Source organism: Lutjanus erythropterus, chromosome 24 (assembly GCF_056507025.1).
Source record: "Lutjanus erythropterus isolate fLutEry1 chromosome 24, fLutEry1.hap2, whole genome shotgun sequence".
NCBI lineage: Eukaryota > Metazoa > Chordata > Actinopteri > Lutjaniformes > Lutjanidae > Lutjanus > Lutjanus erythropterus.
Genome location: NC_139340.1, coordinates 17677638 through 17702051, shown reverse-complemented (window position 1 = coordinate 17702051; position 24414 = coordinate 17677638). Strand labels below are relative to the sequence as shown.

Sequence of the window (24414 nt, the reverse complement as noted above, 5' to 3'; positions counted from 1 at the left end):
TTCATATCACTGCTTCCAAGGTATTCTTTAAATACACAGATTTTTTTGAACAGTGTTCTTCGTGTGGTCCCTTTGGTTGTAGTATTGCAGTAGTAGTAGTAGTACTGGTACTTCCTCCCATGAGAACTTTATGACCTGACTGCAGTGATAAGATATCATTTGCAGCTCGGTGGTTTTCATAGGAAGCCTTCAGGACCTGCAGTCATTCCTCCAAACACACCGAGAACTCCTCTGGGAATATTTGGAATACTTACAGAACATTTGGACTCCTCTGGGATTGCTTGGACTATATTCTGAAGTTTAGTCATATAAGGACTTTTCCTTCCAAGAATATTGCAAATTTCAGAAGAATTACCCAGAATTCCATGAGTTTCAGCAGCATATCCTGCCAAAATGTGACAAGGCATGACATGACAGGAACCGAACAAATTCATATCATGGATCCTGAGGTGCGAGCAGATGATCTGGAACTCGGGGCCGGACTCGAGGCCTGTGGTGGAGCTCCTGAAGGAAACAGCGGAGAGACAGGACGATTAGAAGAAGAAGAGGACGTACTAAACGTGAGACGAGGTGATGGAGAATTCAGCTCTGCATCCTCCTCCTCTAATTCCTCCCTGCCCTCCTCCTCCACCTTCCCTCCGGTCTTCTCCTCGGTGCCCCCGATCTGTGTGGAGGAAGAGAAGGAGACGCTGAGCGGCTGCTCCAAGTCTTTCACTGGACTCAAGCTCTTCACCAGGAGGTAAGACTCAGCAAGTGACACAATATTACAGTTATTCTCAGTTGCTTTGGCTCTAACATCCTCTAAACCAGTGTTTCCCAAACTCTTTTTTTCTGGGGATCCACTTTTTAAAAGTGACAAACCATCGCAGCCCAATTCATAGTAAATCTTAGTAGAGTTAATTTATGCATAAATTAATGTTCTTGACATTTTAGTGCCATTTCTGCACCTTATATTATCTTGACAAATGCACTTACACATACTTTCTAAATGAGAAATAAATGGATATAGGCTGAGGTTACCTCAGCATTTTTCCTCTGATCAAGAAAATAAACATTAAAAAAAAGTTGAGACAAGTCATAATTTTAGGAAAACATATACATTGCAAAAAGAAAACTTTTGAGTAAGTTTAGTTTGATTATTTATGTGATTTGTTTGTTATGTTCCTCAGTGCGACTGAAGCTTTGTTGGTACAACTACAAATATCTTAAGCTTATTAAACATCTTTTCTCAAGTACAACTGAATTAATATCAAGATTGAATAAAACATTTTTTACCTCAACTTGTCCTTTTAAATTCAGTCAACAAAATTTTAAGGCATCCAGGACTTTTTTTTTAAGTTAAAACAAAAGTGTATTTTTACAGTTTAGATGAATGCTGTTGTGTATCAGATTTTAACAGTGGCTCAAAGTTCACATGGAAAAGTCAATACTGTCTAATGCTGTAGTCCACAGAAAAAGGATATGGACATTTGGGTGTAGACAGTGAACACAAACAGACATCCATCATTTTCAAGAACATTTCAGGTTAGAGATATTCATGAAATACACGTGTGGTGGATTTGGATGGACCATCATGCATATGATGGCTCAAACAACCAAATAATGTTTTGCACACAGTTAAAGAGATTTGAGCCAAAGTAAATGAGAAAAACTGTCAATGATTGTGGCTGAATGACGGTGTTCACCAGCAGGTGGAGCCATTGGATGAGACAGAGCCTGCTGCCCTAATTAGACAGGATGTGAACAGATGCGTAGATGCAAGTGACGCTAAGACGGCTCACAGCTGCAGTAACAGCAACCAGACCTTATCTACACACACACACACCTTGACACCCTTAGACACACTGGTGTAGACTCTCTGACACACATTGGGCTGTGCACATTTCTAGCGAGGCAGACGTTGAACTGTACAGCATCACACACCTGTAGATGTACACACATGAGATAACACAGCTGCATGACATTACCTCCTGTGTTATTAAAGGTTTAGTTCACATGTTTGGGAAAGATTCTGGGTTTTTCCCGCAGTGCTGTTTCCTGCTGTCCTGGTGAGTCAGCAAAGGATCCGCATTTTATTTATATGTGTGTGTTTGTGTCTGAATGTGTGCATAACCTTGCCAGTGGGCCACTAGTCATCATGTGGACAGGGGACATGATTCCCACGGCAACAGGGGCTGCGGTTGTCATGCCGACAACAACAGCGATGATAGTTGTGCTTCCAGCTTGGCTAGACTCTCCAATAAACAGTTGTCAGAGTTCAGGGGGGGATCACAGGGCAGCACTAGCAGCTAATTTGATTTGTCTTGTCTTTGCCAGTTTGGGTAAAAATAACGTGATGCGTATTGACCAGATAACACAACATCTCAGATGTTTATTTTGGTATTCTGTTGGTTAGCTAACCACAGCAGATTAAATTTAAGCCAGTGACAGGTGTCAGTTTAGCTCTCAGCTCTTTTAGCTTGTTAAGACAACAAATTAGTAAAAGATAATGTACAGTTGGTAGACAAACACTAGTACCCAAACTCTTTTTCTTAATATGAAGCTGTGCTGTTGTAACACATGCACAGTGTGTCATGGCATTGTCTCGCTGAAATGAGCAGGGATGTCTCTGAAAAAGATGACATAGATTGCAGCACATGTCGCTCCAAAACCTGTATGTACCTTTCAGCAGTAATGGGGCCTTCACAGCTGTTAGGTGCTAAGTTAGCACTGGTAACATTCTGGATGGTCCTTTTTCTCTTTAGCCCGGAGGACACGACGTCCATGATTTGTGAAAACAATCTGAAATGTGGACTCGTCAGACCACAGCACACTTTTCCACTTTGTGTCAGTCCATCTCAGATGAGCTCGGGCTCAGAGAAGTCTGCAGTGTTTCTGGATGTTGTTGATATACATCTTTCTCTTTGCATGGTAGAGTCTTAACTTGCATTTGTATTTGCAGAGACAAACTGTGTTTACTGACAACCGTTTTCCGAAGTGTTCCTGAGCCCATGTAGTATCCTTTATACAATGATGTGGGTTTTTAATGTAGTGCTGCCTGAGGGGTCAAAGGTCACAGACATTCAGTGTTGGTTTTCAGTCTTGCTTCTTACATGCAGAGACTTCTCTGGATTCTCTGAATTTTTTAATGATATTTTGGATTGTAGATCGTGAAATCTATAAATTCCTGCAGTTTTGTGTTGAGAAACTTTTTATTAAACTATTGGACTATTTGTTTACCTTTTATGAGACTTCGATTACACCACACGAGCAGCATGGAGGCATTTTATGTTTTTATTTGATTATTTTTCATGTTTGAAAACTGGTCACCATTCAGTTCCATTGTTTGGGAGATTCTGCAACACCGTAAAACTCCAGCAGCGTTTTGTGGAATAAAAATTAAACCTGACCTTTAATCAGCATGAAAGTGAGTAGATAATGACTGAATTTTCATTTTTGGATGAACTATGCCTTGAAATTTCCACTGCTGTGGGACTCTTGTCTCACTGCCTGCCAGACCATTAACATACTGCTCAATTTAACCATTATAAACATCTACTCCTTCTTGAAGATTATTAATTTCTTATGACTCACTTACACTTACTCATTCAGTGAACATTAAGCTCTAATCGAAGTGAAAGGGCAAACAAAAACAGACGTTCTAGCCGGGATGGAAATTGGAGGAGAACATGCTGGCTGTAGTGTTGTTGTTTGGAAAAGCAAGTATTTCAACTAAGCATGTTTCCTTTACATCACGGCCATATTACAGTAAGTACATGTTTCTCCTTTAAGTGTTTTTGTCATCATCTGAGGATTAACAACATGGAAAAAGTAGGGGGAAAAACCTTTAAAGCAAAGCATGAAAATGAACAAGGTTGTTTCTGTTTGCCTGGGCTGGTATGGGTTGTTGGAAATCCTTCGCTCACACTTCTAGTTCAGATAATTTAATCTTGTTCAGAAAGAGGATGTAACTCACATTTCTGTGTCACAGCACAGTCACCCTATCTTTATAAGGCCCCTTCTGTTTCCTCTTTCTCTCCACTGTGTGAATATTTATCATTTGACAGTTTTGCACTCAGCTTGTCAAGGAAGTACACTAAGTTATTTTAGTCCTCTCTCAGACTCTCGCTCTCTCTCTGGGCCACACCCACTCTCTCTCTCTCTCTCTCCTACCACACTGTTGGTGTCTCTCACCCGTCCCTCCCCCCCCCCCTCTCTCTGCTCCCCATTAGCGCTCACTGTACGCTGTTCACGGTTTAGTGTGAGCTTGGCTCATAGATAGATGAGAGAGAAGCATGGATGGATAGTTTTCTCCTCCTTTTATCAGGTTGGATCATAATTTATTCTTTTGTTTATGAGTATTGCATATGAATTTAAATACATAGGTACAAATAACTTGTTTTGTGGTTGTTGTGTTTTGAAAAGTAAAATTAGTCTTCAACTCAGTGAAAGTGAACTCATTAATAGAGGGTATAGAGGGTGGTATGAGTGAGGTTGGACTGATGCAATGCTGCTGTGTTCTTAGTTTTCACTCAACTCAGGCAGAATAACCAGCTGATGTGAAGCAGAAATAAACAGATCAGAATGAGTCTGGCCAACAGCAAGGTCGTGCTACAACCTCAGTGTTTCTAGCAACTTTAGATTTCAGGTTTCATTCATGATGGTCGAGTCGGCGGTGGCAGGAGGATGAGTTCTGGTACAAAATTCTTTGTGCTTGTCTTAAACTAAGTCACTGCTGTTATTAAAATGCATCACTGTTTCTCGATATAAAACCAGATGTGTTTTTCAAAGTTATACTGCATGTGCTGACACTGTGAGCTTGAGCGTTTTATTTTCTGCAGCATTTCAAATAATGTTTTAAAATGTTGGATAAAATTAGGAAAATGTGCAACTGCTACACTCAGGCCTAACCAAGCAGAATTTAAAACTCCACCCCCTTTTTATAATTAAGAAAACTCTAAATAGCTGGTGTCATTTTGTCATATTATTATTATTATTATTATTATTATCATTATTATTATTATTATTATTATCAATGTTATTTACTGACTACACGATTCCGCTGGCTACGGCTGTGTCGCGTTCCAGCTGTGACGTGGTTACCAGAGCTGATTGCGGATGTTCCAGACGTTGCTTGTGATTCCAGCAGATGTGCCGCAGCACGTTCCACGTTCTCTGCTCTTCTCCATGGGGAACATTCGGCGAGTCTATTCTTGACGGATTACATGTCAAGCTGCACAGAACAGATCAAGTGGGTCAGGAAGTCAGTGTCAGACACAGGAACAGCACAGAGCATCGGGCTCATTTTCAAAATAAAAGCGTCTGAATCATAAAAACAGTGAAAAGAACTATGTAGCCTACTTACCCATGAAGAAAGATGGAAAAAGTCCGAGCAAGTCAGCATAATCAAGCGGGAAAAATGCTCTGTTGCTGGTGGAGTGTGAAACCGTGTGGAGGACGGAACAAAACTGCATCTCAGATGTGGCCAATGGAATCAAGGCATAAATGTGGTGAACACAAATCACTTTTAAAATCAACTTTACAGTGTTTTATAAGGAATGCTGTGATATTTTGGTAATTTGCTTATTTGCTGTTCTACCAAAAGTTAGCTGATAACTGAATGTCTGTGCGCCGTGTACAGAGGAAGCTCAGTGGGGTGTTTAGCAACTTTTATTCCAAATGGCCTTAATTACATCTTAAAACACACATAAAGTGGCTTTAATCAATATTTTATTAGCAACAGTTGATCAACAGTAGATGAAGAGTAGAATGTGAAATTTGTTGATCATAGTAATAAACCCAGAGAGAATTATCACTGCAGCTCCACTCAGCTCATTGTTTTGCTTTTATGACTCACAGCTTTACTATTCGGGGTCAGTCTTTCCGTTCTTATAGTGTTGTTTCCAGCAGCAGCATGCCGCAGCTGTAAAACACACTGTACACAAGCTGCCCACCGCCAAACTCCACATGTACAACATTACACGCTGCTGAACTGCCATAATAACTTGTGATATGATTATGTGACAGTGGTGTGTTTACAGCTGGTGTTGCTTCCCCCTTCTGACTGTAGGTTTAAAGGTCCAGTGCATCAGATTTTGGGGAACAAAGCAAACACTTGCCCTAGATACAAGCTTTCTTGTTTTTTGCATATTTTCGGAGGTCTGTTTTTTCCTCCCATTCCCAGACTTTGTGCTAAGCTATGCTAAGCACTGGGCCTCGTTCAAGAACATTTTCATATTCCTATCTTAAATTTGTGCAGCGGGAGGAGGGGGTCAAGGGAAAGTTTCCATCACAGAGACAGAGGACAGAATAAGTGAGCATGTTGCCATGAACAGAGATTTTATAAACCTGCATGTGAGGACATACAGCCAGTAAACCTGACAGAAGGTGATAATATGTCATGAAATTAATGATTATAGGCTTTATAAGTACTAGTATAAGATACTGTTGACATAATTCTGAAGTTTAATTTATTTTTCAAACTCAAAATGTCTTTAAACTCAGGAAGTGATGATAATAATAATAATAACTCATGAAAAAATTTGGTTTGGATACCAGCACACTGACTCTACACCAACTCTGTAACTTGTAAATTGTGCTCGTATCTGAAAGAAAATTCAAAATACAAGAAAATTGGTGACTGTGACATAAATCACTTGTACGCACCACTTAAGAACAAATCTGTTCTTGCATGACCTGGACGCACTGAGATGAAACTAATATCCATTTTTTTATTACAACCTCTTAGCGAGCAAATAAATGCTGATCTAGTTCATGAAGCTATAGTATGTTGTTTGCTTTCATTTGCTTTCATTTCCTGGCTGGTGCTCTTATATCATCACTGTAAGAGTAGAAGTAAATGAATGATTATTTATAGAGGTTGAATCAGGGCTCAAAATTAGCACCAGTCACCAGTTTAAATACACAAGCAGCTGGCAGATTTGCTTCAGTCACCAGCCAGAAAAACAATGTGAATCTGTTGAGTGAATGGCTGTAGAGGCGCACAGGATTCTGCTGAGCAAGACGACTTAGTGCCTGTATATGTGTGTCTGTGAAGGTGTGTGTGTGTGTGTGTGTGTGTGTGTGTGTGTGTGTGTGTGTGTTCAATTTGAGTCATCAGGCTGACATTAAAGCTGCTGTTTAGACTAAAAATATGGCAACACAGAGAGAGAGAGGTGATGAGAGAGATGGCTACTGTTTGGACTGAAAACAGAGAGAGAGAGGCTAAGGAAAGTCACGGAAATCAGTCATGGAATATGTTTGTGCATACACACTTTTATTCAGAAAGTGACAATATTCATGTCATGTAAACAGCATATCCCCTTATATATTCCCTTACATTAATCAGTCTCCCGCCTAAAACGGAGCACCATGGTGACAGTAGAAACTTCAAAGCATTTGAGTCGGCTCTAAACTCAGGGCAACATGTGTGAGTGAGGAATTAATGTTCAAAACATTTTGAGGCAAAGTGCTCAGTTTAGCTTAGTTAGCGTGTGACAGCAGCACAAACTCAGCTGAGAACTGGCTCAAGTTTTTGGCATCGTTGTTCAGTTTTTTGCAAATGCGAATAGAAAGCATTAATCTCAATCTCAATATTTTTACTGAATATTGGCTAATGACCGGCAGCCGACTGAGTCAGAATATGCCTCAGAGCTGGGGGTGTGTTCCCTGGACTGTCTTTTGCAGCATTCATCCATAATAGAGACTGATGGCTCCACACGTCCAAACATCATCAATCTAAGTTGAATATACACTCCCAAATGTACTCCCAGCTCACTGTTGACGTTTTAAGAAGTTATCCAGGACGAGGGTGAAGGTTGTCTGAGGCCATCCCCTCACCCTGCCTCTATGTCTTATAGAAATGACGTTTTGTTCTTGTACTGTGCAGGAGTCATAGACAGGTGGTTTTGGAGGAATGGTGGGCAAACGAAGAACAGGTGTTTAAAACCAGAGGCGCCACTTTGCATCTCAAGCTCAAGATCTCTGTGAATTATTTTTAAAATGAAAACGTCTGAACAAATGCTTCATGTCACTGTTGACTTTTCCAGTATTTAGCCAAGACCGCAAGCTGTCCTGAGCAGACTAAATAGAGGAACTGAATAAAAATGTGCTTTAGTCATCAGAATGAATTACCCAGGGCTTCATTCACCAACTTGCAGAAAAATGTTCTTACTGTGGCACAAACTAAGGTCCCACACAAACTTACCATCTGACTCATGAAACGTGCGCGCCGGCCGCTGTGCGTCTGTTAGTGAATCAAAATCTGAAGTTGCTCATGCAATCTGTGTTCTGACACTCACATTTCTCTTTATAAGGAAATACGTAATATGCGTAGAAAAGTTTCATGGAGGAAGTGGTGAAGTTGTTGTAATGTCACATTCAGACAAAATCAGGCGTTGCTGCGGTGTGTGTTTGTGCGTGTGTGGGCTGTATATTTGTGTTTAGATCATACATACAGTGTGAAACATTCAGGAGATAACATTTTATTTCTCTGATTCACCCACTTTCTACCAGCGCTGAGCGCTGCCTCTCCTCGTCCAATCTGTTCTGAGGCCAGAGAAGGAAAAATAATCAATTCTTGGGCTGCAATAATAATAGTAATAGTGGTGCATGTTGTATCCCCAGAGAGACGGACTGTGTCTCAGGTGAAAAAGAAATGTTGATGGAGTTGATGCGGACAAAAGAAAAACAGACGAGAAGAAAAATAAACAGGTGGAGAACAAGGAGAACCTGATCTGTTAGCCCAAGATAAGAGACTCACCTCCGTCATTGGAAAAATCCATCAATGTGATAAGAAATGAGAGTGAAAGTGTTGGCATCCAGCAAGTACTTTCAACCAATAATACTAATAATAATGATAGAGCACAATACAGTTTATTATTTATAAGTTTATTTCTAGTCAAATAAACTTGATATTATTTCAGTTGTACTTGAGAAAACACGTTCAATAAGCGTAAGATATTAATTTGAATCAACAACTCTTAAATCCCACCGATGAACATAACAAACAAAGTTGATTTCCTTTTACATTTTCAACATATATGTTTTCTTTAAACTATAAACTCACAAGAGTTTTTAATTCTTAAACAATGCATGCTGGGAAGTCTGTTGATCATGTTTCTCCAGAAACTGAATTTGGCCCAATGAGTGTATTGAACTGTGCTGCACAGTCATCCAACTCATCATTTCAAGTATTTTAGAAGAACTTGAGTATAAGAAAATAAATAATGACTAGAGAGTTTAAGTTTAAGTAAGCTGGATGAATACGATTTGTTCAATTATGTTAAGTTAGAAGAGATTAGTTGATTGCACTAAATTTGTCTGATTTGTTTTTTACAGTGCATAGAACTTTTGTTAACGTAGTTGCAAAGTGCTTTAACAAAAGTCATTACTGAAATAATACAATTAAAGGATCAACTAAACTAATAAAATAATAATAAAATAACCGCTTTATAGCAATAGTTGATAGTGATTTTGTTTGTATATTGTCAGAGGGAGATGTGTGGGCAGATTTAAGTCCAGAGGCATCTCTTTTTGGCTCAGAGCTCCACGGTGGATGATGATCAGTCCTGCAGGCGAGTGGAAGGTTGCTTTGGGCAGGATGTTTGACAGCATCCATAACACTGTGACTTTGTGTGCACAGGGTGCAGTTTGCTGAGGCCATGGCTCTTATTTCATGTGGAGTAAAATTAGTGTGTGTGTGTGTGTGTGTGTGTGTGTGTGTGTGTGTGTGTGTGTGTGTGTGTGTGTGTGTGTGTGTGTGTGTGTGGAATTAGAATATTAAAATCTTGATGACTGGGGTTCCTGGAAGATGAGTTGCTGGTCCAGATTTGAGCCACATGATGACAGGATCCTGCAGCTCCGAGCTGTATATGTCCCATGGTTTGTTACGCAGATGAGGATAACAGAAGAAAGTAAATTCAAACCTTTTTGGACATCTTGGACTGGAAAATGTTTTTTCCATATACAGTTAGCAAACATAAACTCCTGTTTTTGTTCACATTTTTTATGCATTGAAGTCAAAAATCTAAGGCTTTTTCTATGCATGCAAAAGGTTTATTCCTCTCAAATTTTGTTCAATATCTGTGCTGGTGAGCAATTCTCCTTTTAGAGAATAAAGATAAAGATAAGATAATCCCTTTGACATTACAGTGGCCCGATGTCCCGTGACAAAAAGAAGTTTCTCTTTAGCCACTAAATAGACCATGTAGGTGGCCTCCTGTGGCCACTGAGTTTCACCCTCGCACTGTGAGCCTTCACCGACACAACGTCACAGATTCACAAACGATTCCTTCACACCTTTCATTCAGGAAAACAGCAAACAGTACTCATCACCAGCTAGCTACTGGGGTTACTGAAGTCTGAGCTTACTGAGCCTACTCAAACTTCTGACACGATTCTTAGAATCCAGAAGAACCAGAAACACAAAAAGCGAAACTCATCTAAAGACTAATGCACTGTGGTGTTTAGCGCCGCTTTCCTCCACTAGCCGAGATGTCTAGCTCGCTGGAAACAATGCCTTCAGCAAAAAACCACATCACAGTTCATGAGAAAAACATGTTACAGTTAAGTTCCATCAAACATCAGGATTATTGCACAGCTGTGCCTTGAACTGGTCACAGTAGAAGGATGCTCTAAAAGCAGTTTGACACTGTAAAAAGACATTTATAAGGCATAGGGCTACAGATACTAAATCCATGACCCTCCCTACTCTGTCTCTGATTGACTAACCTTGATGTTCTTACCCTAACCTTAACCAAAGCAACGAAGCAACAAAGGCAACAAGTACTGTCCAGTTAGAGAGTATGTATGATGTTTTCTCATGGATAGCAGAGCCTTTTAATTTGTCTGAATGTTGCTCACCCAGCCAAAATACAAAAATTTCACAATTGCTTCCTTGTTATGTGGCCCACTGCACATGCTCAGTAGTGTCTCTTTCCCTGAACTCGCTGGTGTGTCCAGTAGACTTTACACTGTGATGACATCACACCGATGAAAATAGATTTTCTGGGAGGTTTTTGCCAATCATAAATCTTGAAAATCACTGTCAAAGTGGAAGGTGGAGGCACCACATCAGCTCAAATTAAAGTAGGTGGATTGTAGTATGAGACAGCAGGATCCTGTCACAATAAAGCACGTCAGCGCCTTGTAGAGGGGTGCAGAGGTGAGAGCTTGCTCTCATTGCATTGTGACGGGTGGCAAGAAGGCTTGGTCTGATCCACGTAGAGGAAAACCACATTGCTTTAGAAAACTATTTATGTCTGTGTATTTGCATAGTGCTCCGCTGTTTTTCATGTAAATATTTAACCAAGCAGCACTGAGCTCTGGATAGTGTCACACATTTGCACACACACACTGACAGAACCTCTTTATTCTTTCCACAAAGTCCACCTGAGCTCGCTGCTCATCCAACAGATGTCTTACACACTTTTGGGCTTTTGCAGAACAGAAGTCCAACATCAGTCCAACATCAGTGTCATTTTCCTTTCAGTTTACTAGTGTTCAGCTTGCATCAACTTGCAGACAGCGATGAAAGACACTGGCTTGTGTATGTATTGATCATTACTGTTTTTACACTAAAATAAGTGCGTATATGCAAGGTTTTTTTTTTTATTATATAGGCAGTTGACTCCTTTCCTCCTTCCTTTTTCTTTCTGCTGGAAAGCCAAGACTTGAACTCATGGGAGTGCAGGAGAGCTGCAAGAAAGAGGTGTTTTAAAAGTGTCTTTGTGTTCAGCTCTCAGTACTCTTATAGCTTCTAAGTTAATCTCTGCGGTTTGAAGTTTAGTTTCTCTCCTGCGTTGCTGGTTTTACCTTCAGGTTTCTGCTTCATTTTACTGTTTCATGTTTGCTTTCAGCTGCATAGGAGTCCTTACAAGTCTTTAACCCAAAATGAAAACCCAACATTACCTGATTTTGCTGATTTGTGATAAAACGTTTTTGAACCCTAACCAAAACTTTACCATCACCACATGATAGAGCTGGTTTATTTTTATGCCTCTGGAGGCATTATTTTCTCATGGTTGTCAGTGTTGTTATCGTTGTCCGTTGCATTCTGGTAAATGTGATACGTCAGGAACGCCATGAGGGAATAGAGAGTCTCAAATAAGGTACCTCAGTAGACACTCCCTTATGAATTCTGATGCTTTTATTTTATCTTTAAAGAAATACTTAACAAGTGCCTAAATGAGGCTTCAAAGCTGGCAGAAACATTAAACATCATCACACCGAACACAAGTCACTTGGTGATGGTGACTGTGAGATGTGTGACTGTGTGTGTAGTATTCATTTTAAAAGATTATCCTGCTGAACAAAATGTCTAAGGATCATAAACTTTTGTCAGGGACCATGCTAACTGTTGGCATACAAAAACACGTAATACCATTTTAATACCCCAATATACCTGCAGAATGACTTTTTGTGTCATTGTTGGGCCAAATACTGCTCTACAGTGCAATACATATGTGATAAAAACATTTTGATAAATTGATTAACAATTCATAGGAACTTAAAGGATGGTGGGTTAACAAAATAAAATAGAAATTCCTCTTGAATAAGTGCACTGGTGTTCTCATGAGACGCACCAAGCGTCTCCGTTTGATTTCAGTCTGTCCTCAGCTCTGACTGTGATTTGTTTCATGCATCATTTGAGCCACTGCTCTGTCTTTAAAAGGAGTCCCGCTGTTCTCTTCAATAGAAAGTTTCTATTTGTGGAAACAGGAGACGGGAAGATGTTTTCCTGCCTCCATATGCAGATTGAAATATCTCAGTGTTTTTCACTCTCGATTCAGCCACACAAAGAGCGTTAAGCTGTGTTGACATGCAAATACACACTCAGGTGGGTAATGTTTTATTACTGAGTACTCTCATCTCATCTCCTGCTCACTCTCCCCTGTTATGGTCGGAGGATTATCATTGTAGAGGGAAGCAGTTACATAACAGCAACACACACACACAGTGGGGAAAAACACATAGTCATAATAGTGTTGTTTAGAGAAGAGGAGGATAGAGAGAGACGGATCAGAGAAAAGCAGTTTTAAATTGTCAGGAAAGTAAATCTCTGCTAAGCATTAATTATTTGCACTTTAAACAAGAACATTAAACACATTTTAACTTGACTTAAATCAGATTTTTGAAGCCAATATGATATGTGTGAATCTGATAATGATACAGTATATCAGCCTGACAATCATTTTGATGAAAATTATTATTAAGAAATTGTGACTCAGACTATATATATAGTGAGCAGGATATAAAATTTAATCACAACATTATTGAAATCACAATGTGGCAAAGTGTGGCATCGAAATGACAGAGGAGGGGGTTGGGGTGGATGGGAGGGACAAACACAGAACCTCCACCCAGGAGAACAGGTATTCGTTTCCCATGTGACACAAACTGTCACTGTTGAGTGTTTTAAGGATGTGGTTTGTGTTAACCACACCACAGTCTTTGCCTAACCCTAACCAAGTAGTTTTGCTGCTTAAACCTACCTGAGACCTTTATTTTGAAAGTATTTGTTGTTTTAAGGAATTAATTTTATCAACCCATGCCACAGTCTTTTCACCAACATAACCAAGTAGTTTGATTTAGTTTTGGTGCTTTAACCTATCCAAGACTTTTATTGCGTATTTATTATCGCTAACTTGACCATAGAATGATGACCGTGCGTAATAAATATGTTTGAAAGTCATGCTAAGTGTCAAGAAAAAAATGGACAGTTCATATCCAAGTACACAAATGTAATAGATTAAATTCTGGGACTATTTCACATGCCTGAGAATGTGTTGTGCAATCCATTATTCTGTCATGATAATCACAACATGACTTTCTTTTTTCATATTGTTCAGGGTTACATGTTATGCTACCACAGCATGTACAGTCGTTTATTTGGTTCAGAACATATAGAACCTTCTCTTTAAGAACTCTCACACAGCTGCTATGTCAGCTTAAAACTTCCAAAAAACACTCATGAAATCTTGTGCATGCAGTTAAGCAGAACAGCCGTGAGGTGACGTGGTCAAGTCGTGGTCTTCACACTAAGTTGCTAACTAGTTTGTGTTGCTCTAACATCAAAGCTACCACAATTAACTTGCACATTATTATATTTTATATATTTTATTTTGCTTCTAATATAATAACCACAAAATCTAATGTCAAAAATAAGATGATCTGAATAAAACTTTCATCATGCTTCATTTTAACTGCCTTTTTTAAGTTTTCAGTATAACTTTAATTTAACCCTGTGTCATAACCGTCATATCACTCGTGCTGATCACATCTGTTTGCTATGTTAGTGAGGAAGTTAGACAGCAGTCATTTTTCAGCAGCAAAAGTATGAAACCTCGATTTAATCAGCTCCTTTTTTCCGTGTTAAATTACTGCATACACAGTTAATTCAAACTTTACATTTCCTGTACCTCTTTAAAATTAAAAGCCCTTTGGCACTTATTGGACAGAAACCCTTAATTTCTTAGCAAGGCTTTTATTATGAAACACTTGGAGGAAAACTCACTGCCTTGCTCTTTTATTCATCGGCTCTTTATCCAGTCAAGTCTGGCTTAATGTCAAACTGAAAACTCCATACCAGCTGCTATAACAAATAAAAAAAATGATCCCTATCGGGGCATCCCTAATCTGTATGGGTGAGAGTGCTGAGAGACAAACATGGGGGTCATAGTATGAAGGGGGTGTGAGATTGAGGTTCCAAAGGCACAAAAATGAACCACATTTAATAAATATTTAATCTCTAGTTTACTGAGCCAATGATTCAGCCTCTCTTTTGGCTTATATCTTTATTTATTCATTAAATCAACTGAAGTACAGTCACACTGAGCATGGGCTGATGGTTGATTTTTAACTACAGGGTCTCAGCATCTCACTTGTTAAGTGTGCTGAGGTAACACAGATTCTATTGGTCACAATTCAGTAAGTTTAAACTCAGTGAGGTGAGGAGGCAAAGAGTGTTTGAGAGGGAATGGACAATCAGAGTGGTACGTGACTAAATGTAATAAAGAAATCATACTTTATTTGAAGACACTGCATATCACCTCAGACTATACGTAGCTGTTGTTAGCGTCTCTTTGTGGCTACATGCCTTTGACGAGCCTTGACCTTTGTGGCAGAGCATTAGGACGTGTATACAGCACAGCAGAGTGCAGTCTGTTTAATGTCGCTGGTGGGATTAAGTGAGCAGCAGAGGTTTCAGTGCGCTGATGGTTCTCAGTGAAGGGACTTCCTGTTAAGACTGTGTGGTGGTTTCAGAGTTCTAAGCTACGCGCTCTTTTATCCTATACATCTGATGTCTGCTGTTCTACATGCTCTGTTCTGTTCCTGTACCCTCTGATCACACCACATGTCGTTTTCTGTCTGTTCTCTGAGCTGTAAGCTCATCTGTCACACTCAGTCGGGGTAGTTTGTGGTGGTGTGGTGAGCAGCGTTGGCCCTGACTCAGTCATTCTGTTTCTTGTAAGTCAACAAATACGGAACTGTTTATTTCCCCCCTCTTTAGATGTACATTTTCCTTTATTCTGTATATTAAAACAACCAAATTCTTATGAAAATAGAAAATGTTGATCGGTAGCATAATCAACAGCCCACTGCTGTCCGTTTTCTCTAAAGCTTATTCCTGAGTAATATGCTCACTGTAAAATGAACTAACCTGTCTGTAACAGGAAACATCAGCTGTTTGATGCCTTGCTGACTGACAATAAATGACAGAACTATTACGATAAAAAGTGTATGATTTAACAGTTATATTTAAATTTTGAAAACAATAATTAAGTTTGGACCAGGGCTACAATTTACATTACAATTACAGATGCAGCACATCTGTATCTTGCTTTTGTAACCTGCTATGGTCGTTGTTTTTCTCAGCGGCCTCTCGGGGTATTGCAGCAAAAATTTCCCCGCAACACAAAAAACATTTTCCCCATAGGCCAACATTATAAAAGAACAGGCTGTGTGATGTCATCACAATGTATAGTCCATGGGCCGAGCGGGAACCCGTGGGAGAAACACTGCTGTGCAGCTCCTGTTCAGTGGGCTGCATGTTGCAGTAGTAAACCTGGAAGCTAAAAGAGAAATGTGCCAGACAAGCAATTCTTACAGGACAGGTACGTCTGTGGCACAGACCTGCTTGTGCAAACCTGGCACTGGAGGGGTCATAGTTTAAATCATACGGCCACTGACCACGCTGCTGTATTTCGATAAGTTGGGAGTGAGAATTTGTTGGGTTTGCAACAGACCAAAGCCACAAATTTGTGTGTCAAAATTCATAGCAGTTAAGTCAATGTGCAACTTGACTTAATTTCCATGCAAGGCAAATTCTCAAGACATCTAATGTGAACTAGTGATACCAGTAAAATAAGTGTCAGCATTATTGTGAACAGAATCCATGCAAATCAATGGGTGGAGGTGAGAATGACTCACCTGTGCTTTATTGTTCAATCTGTGGCGTTGGTCTAATGTTAGGCCTTTAAGTTCAGATTTCTCTTCATGATGCGGTCGGACAGAGTGCTTTCTCAGTTTACCTTTAGCTCACTCTTCTGCTAAAGACAGCAGGAATTGATACTGTCAGACTCAGCAAAATTTGGTTCACCAGATACCTGAGGGATGGCAGCAATATAAGAAAAAAAAATTCCAACAAGCCTGGTTAAATGACGGGAAATTAGAGCATGACGCTGGCTGAAGACATTAAACTAATAGGCCTTTTTGCCGCATTAGCCACAGAAAAGGTCAAAGAGCTGAATGAGGAACTAATAATGAGTTTAGTGCATGTGTATTTGCATTATCACTGCTTATCAAGAACCACAAAGATCAGATTGATAAATCTAATTTTTGCTGAGATGAGATGACACACATCACAGAACAATCTATTCAAATTGAGTGTATAAATAATAAGCCAAAAGTTTCACTTGTATTTTTCTTGCTTCTGTTTGTTTCACTCATTCTTCAGCTTGGTGGGAAGACAACCTGTCTAATGTCTTTCTGTCTCAGATTTGGGCTGAGAGTCAAAGCTCTTCTATGAACAGAACACCTTGAACAGAACACCTCGTCCAAACATTTTCATTTTATTGACCTCTTAAGTAAATTAAGTTGCACGGCAGTTGGGAATTTATTACAGCTGTATTAGGTGAGTTTTCTGGCATTTGCAGGGCAAGAGAACTTTACAACAAGCTGACAGTAGCCAGCACATTAGTGGACAGTTGCCTAAGCAATATTAGAATTAAATTGCACATAAATCAAAGTCTTATAATTTTTGTATAGCTCTGTTTTTGGTCTGTACCAGCTCTTGAGAAGGATATCCAGCTCTTTAGTTGCTGGATTTTCCACTGTGTTCACAGCCAGTCTTAAGCTGTGTCTGTTTGCTGTTTAGTGTTGGGCAGGTCATGTATTGAAAACAGGTTGATAAAGAAAAGAGACTGAACCAAAACTGTGAGCTAAATGAGACCAAAGCTACAGAGTTCATGATAATTCATTCTAAGTTTTTTGGTTGGACATATTAGGTACAATTATTTGTTATCTCACAGTTTGAAAGTGTTTTATGTTCCCAGGTCACGCAAATTGGAAAAGAACTGCCTGTATTTGACAAAACAATTGATTTGTGCCTCAAAGATCCACTCACAGGTTGCCTTTTAGTTTATGTGTTCCACCAAGAAATGGTTTAAATTGCTTAAAGGACACGCTTGTGTGCTAATGGCCAGGTTTCTTGTTTTTTAATCACTTGCCTCTGGGTAAACTTATATTTTGAGATGATGCTCCAAACTCTGTGCTCATAAAGGAGAAACGATGCAGCAATGCAGCACTCGTGTATTTTTTAACACATCAGTGTCACTAAACACTGCAAAAGAAGAACAAGTGATTGAATCAAGCACACTGTGAGCGTTGAGGGAACCAGTGATGGAGGTACTGGTTGATGTCTTGATGACTTGAGTGACTTTGAACAAAGCAGCACTGCATCAGGGATCCATTGATAGAATTAAACAACATGGGAAAAGTTGACCCTTTGAATTTGTTTAAATTTAACTTTCAGGATGTTTTTTTTAGATGTATCCATTATTTGTTCCCCAGAAGGGACCACTTCTTGTATCCATTAACAGAAAAGCCTATTTGCCCCTTCAGCATTTGTACAGGAAGTTTGGAAAGAACAAGAGGAGCTGACCAGGCCCCAGTCACCATGGATACCATCTGACCTTTAACCTTTCATGTGTTGTCAGACACAGGAACTGCTATGATCTTTACCCAAGCATATCTCATCAGAGGCCACTTATCATTTCTAGTACCTTCAATTTTGCACTGCAGTCCAAGACATGATGGATTTTTTCTTCCAGCGTCATTTCCGCTGCCGCCAAAAAAGACAGAAGCATCCAGCTGCAGCGCGTCCGCCTGGCCCTGCAGTTCAGACCAGTAAAGCCAGGAGGCGCTCCAGTGTTGGGCTGCCCTCTGCCGCATTAGTTCAGTCCAGACGCTCCTCTGTTGGTTTACCTCCAGTTTGTAGTGACCAGCGCAGGCGGCCCAGTGTTGGCCTTCTCGTGGCTAGTGGACAGAGGCGACAGTCCATTATAGAGCAGGCTTTAACAAACACAGGTGAAGCAGGTGGAGAAGGTGGAGCCATCAAGAGAGGAAGAAGAGGATTTCCGTATAAACAGCATACTCGTGGAGCCTCTGGCAACGCCCCCCATGTCCATCGTGGGCTGGCGGTGCGATATCGACGTCCCTCTAAAGTCAAATCCATTGAACCTCATTTGCTGGGGTCGTCCATGTTACTGGCCAGTTTAGTCCAGATGGGCGGAGGAGTGAAGGAGAAGGATGAGGAGGAGGAGGAGCTAGACGTCTCCCTGTGTTCTTGTTCGGAGTCGGATGAAGAGGAAGAGAGCGATGAAGAAGCAGAGGACAGAACTGGAGGAATGAAAGATCAGATAACCCAGGCAGTCATTTTGGAAAACCTCACACCTCGCCCTTTGCTCCGCCCTCCTCGCTGTCTGAGGCGAAACTCCTCCCACCTCCTCCCAGCAGACTCCGTGTTTCACACCGGCGAGACAGGCTACGGAGTTTACGGTCGATATAACCGGCGAAAGTCGAGCCAAGTTCACTGGACTGAAAAGAAACCGATCCAGACGTCCAACACCAGCCCCAGTCTGGGTCAGCTGGCCTCAGCTGGTCTGAGCTCTGAGCCTGGGGAGGGTGGGACAGATGTGGCCTCATCTGGATCTACACTCCATAAAAGCTGCTCTTCACCACTGCAGGGACCAGAAGGAACCATATACTATGATCCTTATCTGGATACATGGGAGAACTTCCTGTCGTATGTAACACACACACACACACACACACACACACACTCACCAGGGTTCATTTATCACTAGTAGCCACAAAAAGTGACTCTGTGGCCACCAAATATTCTGTGTATGTGGCTCCCTGTGGTTTTATCCCCATACTGTGAGCCTTCACCAACACAACGTTACAGCTCCACAAACATTCAGATTCCTTTACACATTTTAGTTCAACAGCGAACAGTACTTGTCTGCAGCTAGCAACAGACATGTCGGGGCTACTGAAGTTTGGGTTTACTGAGCCAGCTCAAACTGCGGACACAATCCTGACAGAAGAACCAGAAACACAAAAGGCAAAAGTCGGTCACAGTTAAAAAAGGCTTTGTTAAGTTGTGTTACATTTCCCTTTATGTATTATTTTCATGTAAGTTTAAGTTCACATTTGGACCATCAAAAGAACTTTGGCCGCTGTATTTCGGGGCTTGGCGGCCAAATACATTTTTTTCTGCGTAATTTGTCAGGAATGTTCCTGCAATGTGTACACAGTAATACAGACAAGTAGTAAGTATGTCTGACAGTCCAGCCATGTAGGAGAGATGCAGTTTTAACTGCATCTGTCTGTCCTGGCCTCAAATCGAGCTGTGAGTCTCATCCTTTAACTCATTGTTCCTGTTGTTCCAAAGTTTCATACTTAGATCCTAAATTTCCCACTATGGTCACATCAGGAGGAGATGATGATGATGATGTTTAAAAAACATACTTTGTGATCACACAGATTTCTGTAACATTTGTTGATGATGTTCATAGCCAAAATTATGTTTGTGGTAATCTGGGAGCTATCATCTGATGATGATTTCGCCTCTGGGAGCAGTGGCTAATATTTCAGGGCTTCCAGTGTAACCAGGGTCAAAACCTCATTTTCCGCACGTCGGTCATTGTTGACAGTCCAGTTAGGAATTTGAGATGTTAGAATGGAGGCAGAGTGTATGCATGCAGATAAATCTAAAAAATAAGAAGCTAAATTGTGATTCAGAGGTTGCATTTTGTACAATGCATTCTGCCTGATTTCTCTTACACGGACTGTTTCCCTGCTCTCAATAAAACCTCACCATACACATGACATGAAAATTGCAGCATTTTACAAAAAGAAGTTCCAGATTTGTATGTCTGTATATCTCTGTGTGAGGTGTGCGTCATGTCTGTGTGGGTCTCCACAGTACAAAGACGTACTGCTTCAGTAATTGAGTTGCTCATATGTGTGAATGTGGACGTGAATGGCTGTTTGTCTGTGTGTGTCTGCACTCTGACAGGCTGGTGACCTGTGCAGGTGTCCTCTGCCTTTCACCCAGTGTGAACTGATAAAAGGTTTCCAGAATGGATGGATAAAAGTGTCACTGTGTTGCACTCTGGTCTATTTTCTTCTATGTATTGTGTATATTTGTTGATGTGCAGTAGTGATGGTGGAAATGTGACCCCTGCATGTCCAGCTGAGCCTGTAATTCAGCTGTATTCCTTTTAATGCTACAGATTTCACATATTGCTCCATGTTTCTCTCACTGAGTACGACACTGAAATACAGATACAGCACTTTTCTATTCTTTTTGTTTAATAACCCCAAGTGAAATATTTTTAACTTGCTGCTACACATTCCAACGTATGTGTCTTTTTCAGATGTGAAACTGTTTAATTTTAGACAAACACTGAAACCTGTGTGACGTTACGAGATTTTAGATTTTAGATTTGCATGAAACATTTTGTTGCCTTTACAATTTTATTGTCAAGAAGAAATCAGGAGGATTCACAAGTTTCTGTCTGTTTGTGTTTGCAGGAAAGCCATAGCCAAGTCAGGCCTGCACCATCTGCCCTGTCAGCCCAGCACATCGTCTCTGAACAGGACCGATCCAGAAGCAAGCATCCGCAGCACTGTGGACTGGACCGTGAGTATCAGTATCAGTACACACACACACACACACACACACACGGTGTGTGTTTCTGTTCCTTTGGTTTTACCTCTTGCCTGCACCGGCAGCTCAGCAGCTCTGATATCACACAGGATAAAACTCCCTCTGGATCCTTCCACATAAACACATGAGCTGACTCTGACTGGCACAGCCTGCTATCAGAATCTACTGTCAGTGATTTCACAATAATTATACAACTCTCATCAAACCTTTCACTTTTCTGTGACTGTTTAATAGAACGCAAGTTGATTTTCTGTGTCAGTCCTGTCAGTGAGTGTCCTCTGTGTCTCTGTCCCTGCAGGACTCGGCTGTGTATGGAGATCATATCTGGTTTGAGACGAATGTGTCTGGAGACTACTGTTATGTGGGAGAACAGCACTGTATCGCCAGAGCACAGGTCAGTGTCTCACTCTGATTATACTTCCTGTTCCTCTCCTCCCTCTCTCCTCTGTCCTCCTGCTTTGATTGAGTTAGTTCAAACATACACAAAAGATGCAACTTGATATAAACATAAAGAAGACACATAAGATTGTAAAAGACAAGACACATATCCTTAATCATGAATATGAACTTTTACAGTCTGGTGGACTGTAAAAACAACAGAATAAAAACATAAAATGCCTCCATACTGCTCGTCTGGTGTAATCCAGGTCTCCTAAATCCCCAAAATGCCAAGTTGACTAAAAAATGTTTTTAGCCTGAATCTTCACTGTAGATCTTTAGCTTGGAGCCACATTCACATGCACACTGTGTGGAATGGGTGTGTGTGGTGTGATGGTGTGAAAACACTGGTCACTTACACTGGGAGATTCTGCAATGCTGTTTTCTTGTGAAACTCCAGCAGTGTTTTGCTGACTAACAAAATAAACCTGACCCTCAGTCGGCACGAGGGTCAGTAGATAATGACTGAAGTTCCTGGGTGAACTATCACTGTGGTAGTCATGGCAGTGAAAAATTCAACAGCAGCATATCTTTGCAGAATCCACATCCCTGTTGCTTTGCATATTTTAAACATATTCTAAACAGGAGTTTTCATAGGAAAAACCATTAACAAATGATGGGTCCTCTTTAAATCCACACACTGTCTGTGCATCAAGTCAAGTTAAAGCAAAGGTCTGCGACAAAGAGGACTTTACAATATTTATTTATATATCAGGATGCAGTAGGAACTGAGCTGTACCTATCAGATGTCTGAGTATGAGTTACACCTCTCAGGTCCAGATGAGAAACACCGCAAAGGATCTGAGCATGGTATTCTTATTTATTCAAGGTATTTGAGGTCAGTTAATTGTCATTATACAACACAGGGCTGTGCAATGAAATGAGAAAACAGAAAAGGATAAAATACAGTTTTTTATGTACATTTATGAGTCTTTTGTGTCCTGTCAGCTCAGAACCGCTCTGCCCATCAGTTTGACCCATGATGCTGTTGTGCAGCAGGTCTCTGTTCTTGTTGCTTGTCCAGCTGAGTCCCATGTCGTCCACTTCACCCTCTCGCACACCAAACATTAGCCAGGAGCCAGTCCAAGCTGGGCTCTAATCCCCGCTCTGTGTCCTATGTTTTTTTTTTTTTTTTTTTTTTGAGCTTTCATCCACATCTCCCAGGCTTCATCCTGCCCGTGGACCGGGCTTGGCTGACATCATGTGAATATTGCATATGAGGGGACAGATGGTGAACCCTGTCTGTGTTGGTCTCTGGTGTCAGACGTAAATGTCCTTCCTGATCTTTCTCCATCCATAACCTCTGACCTCCTCCCAGGGGATGCTGGGAGTGGTTTTGGAGTTCACAGACTGTTTGTTTCCCGGGGTTCATTCACCCTCTCAAGGTTCTCACTATTTTATTGATGTAGTTAGAAGCAAAATCTCATTTAGTTTCTGCTGGTAAGAATGCAAAGATCCACGAGGTCCACACATTTTGCAATGGAATCTGTGGGGTTTTTTTAGAATAGGAAGCCGGCTCAGTTTGTGCTGCCATTTCTTTGTCACTCCCTGTCACACCCTTAACAAAAATACACTAATTTTTAATTAAAGTAGGTCATATGACTCAGTCATCTCCACCTGTCATCTGTGTGAGCTCTGACAGGTCTGTGACAGTGACTCTATGTGGGATCATCCACTCTGATCTGCACATGTATTCAAAAATGACACCTTATGCTCAGTGATGCTACACTGATCCATCTCCAGCGCCATGACATGCTCATATCATGTTATATTTTTACTCATGTCACTTTAAATGAGGGTCAAACATATGGCCAGTCTGTCAGATCACATCACACCCACTCAGTGTCACCACATGCCATCAATTCTGTGTCTGGATTCAGCCAACAGTGTTTCACTTCTTAGTGTGAGACTGACCCTCAGTGGTCAGAGATGGTATTACGGCGTCACTGCTGGCTGCTGAAGATCATACAAATCCTAATTCTAAGAAAGACGGAGCATTGTCTAAAACATAAATAAAAGCAGAATGTAATTATTAGAAAATACTTTACAACTTGTATTCACTTGTCGAATTGATAAACTTAACTGTTTTTAGTAAAAAATAAACTCATTCTGAATTTGATGCCTGCAACATGTTCCAGAAAAAGTTGTGACAGAAGCAACAAAAAACTGTGAAAGTTGTGTATTAAAGGGGCATCTTCAAAAGGCTCAGTCACGCACAAGCAAGGATGGGATGAGGTTCAGAGCTTTAGGGAATTTAGAGATTTCACCATCTACAATCCATAATATCATTAAGGTTTTCAGAGAAACCAGGGAAAGGTACTTAAGAGGCAATCCAGAAATGCTGCAGTCAACATTTCAATTTTTCACTGTGGTTTTTGGATTGACATATGACGCCATCCTTGCTTATTTCAGCGAGATGACGCCAAGACACGTTGTGCACATGTTCCAACAGCGTGTCTTCGTTGTAAAATAAGTTCAGGTACTAGACTGACCAGTCCAGAACTGCATTATGAAGCACAAAAAAGGACAACAGTGACCCTGGTTGGTTGTTTTTCTGTGTTTTAAAACTGATCATGTTCTCCCTCTTTCTCTCTTTCTCCTTTCAGCAAAAGTCTGTCAGTCGAAGGAAGTGTGCCGCCTGTAAGATCGTCGCACACACCATCTGTATAGAACAACTGGAGAAGGTAATTCAAATTGAAAGGGGGCTTTTAACGCTCTATTGAGAAGGTAATTTCTCATGTGTTCAAAATACTTTTTCC

General features: G+C 40.6%; 1 protein-coding gene across 5 annotated transcripts in view; it reads left to right on the top strand.

The window, feature by feature from the left end:
- Positions 1-4205: 4205 nt before the first annotated feature.
- Positions 4206-24414, top strand: part of dgkza (diacylglycerol kinase, zeta a) — an 80056-nt gene continuing 59847 nt past the window's right edge. For 4 of the 5 annotated variants that reach the window (XM_084713489.1, XM_084713486.1, XM_084713485.1 and 1 more), the window contains exons 1-5: positions 4206-4306; positions 18103-19285; positions 21082-21190; positions 21516-21611; positions 24262-24339. In XM_084713489.1, the coding sequence (XP_084569615.1) occupies positions 18291-19285; positions 21082-21190; positions 21516-21611; positions 24262-24339 (1278 nt within the window). In that variant the 5' untranslated portion in view covers positions 4206-4306; positions 18103-18290. Of the gene's footprint in view, positions 4307-18102; positions 19286-21081; positions 21191-21515; positions 21612-24261; positions 24340-24414 lie in introns of those variants that run through there. The other variant, XM_084713488.1, reaches the window with a different exon arrangement.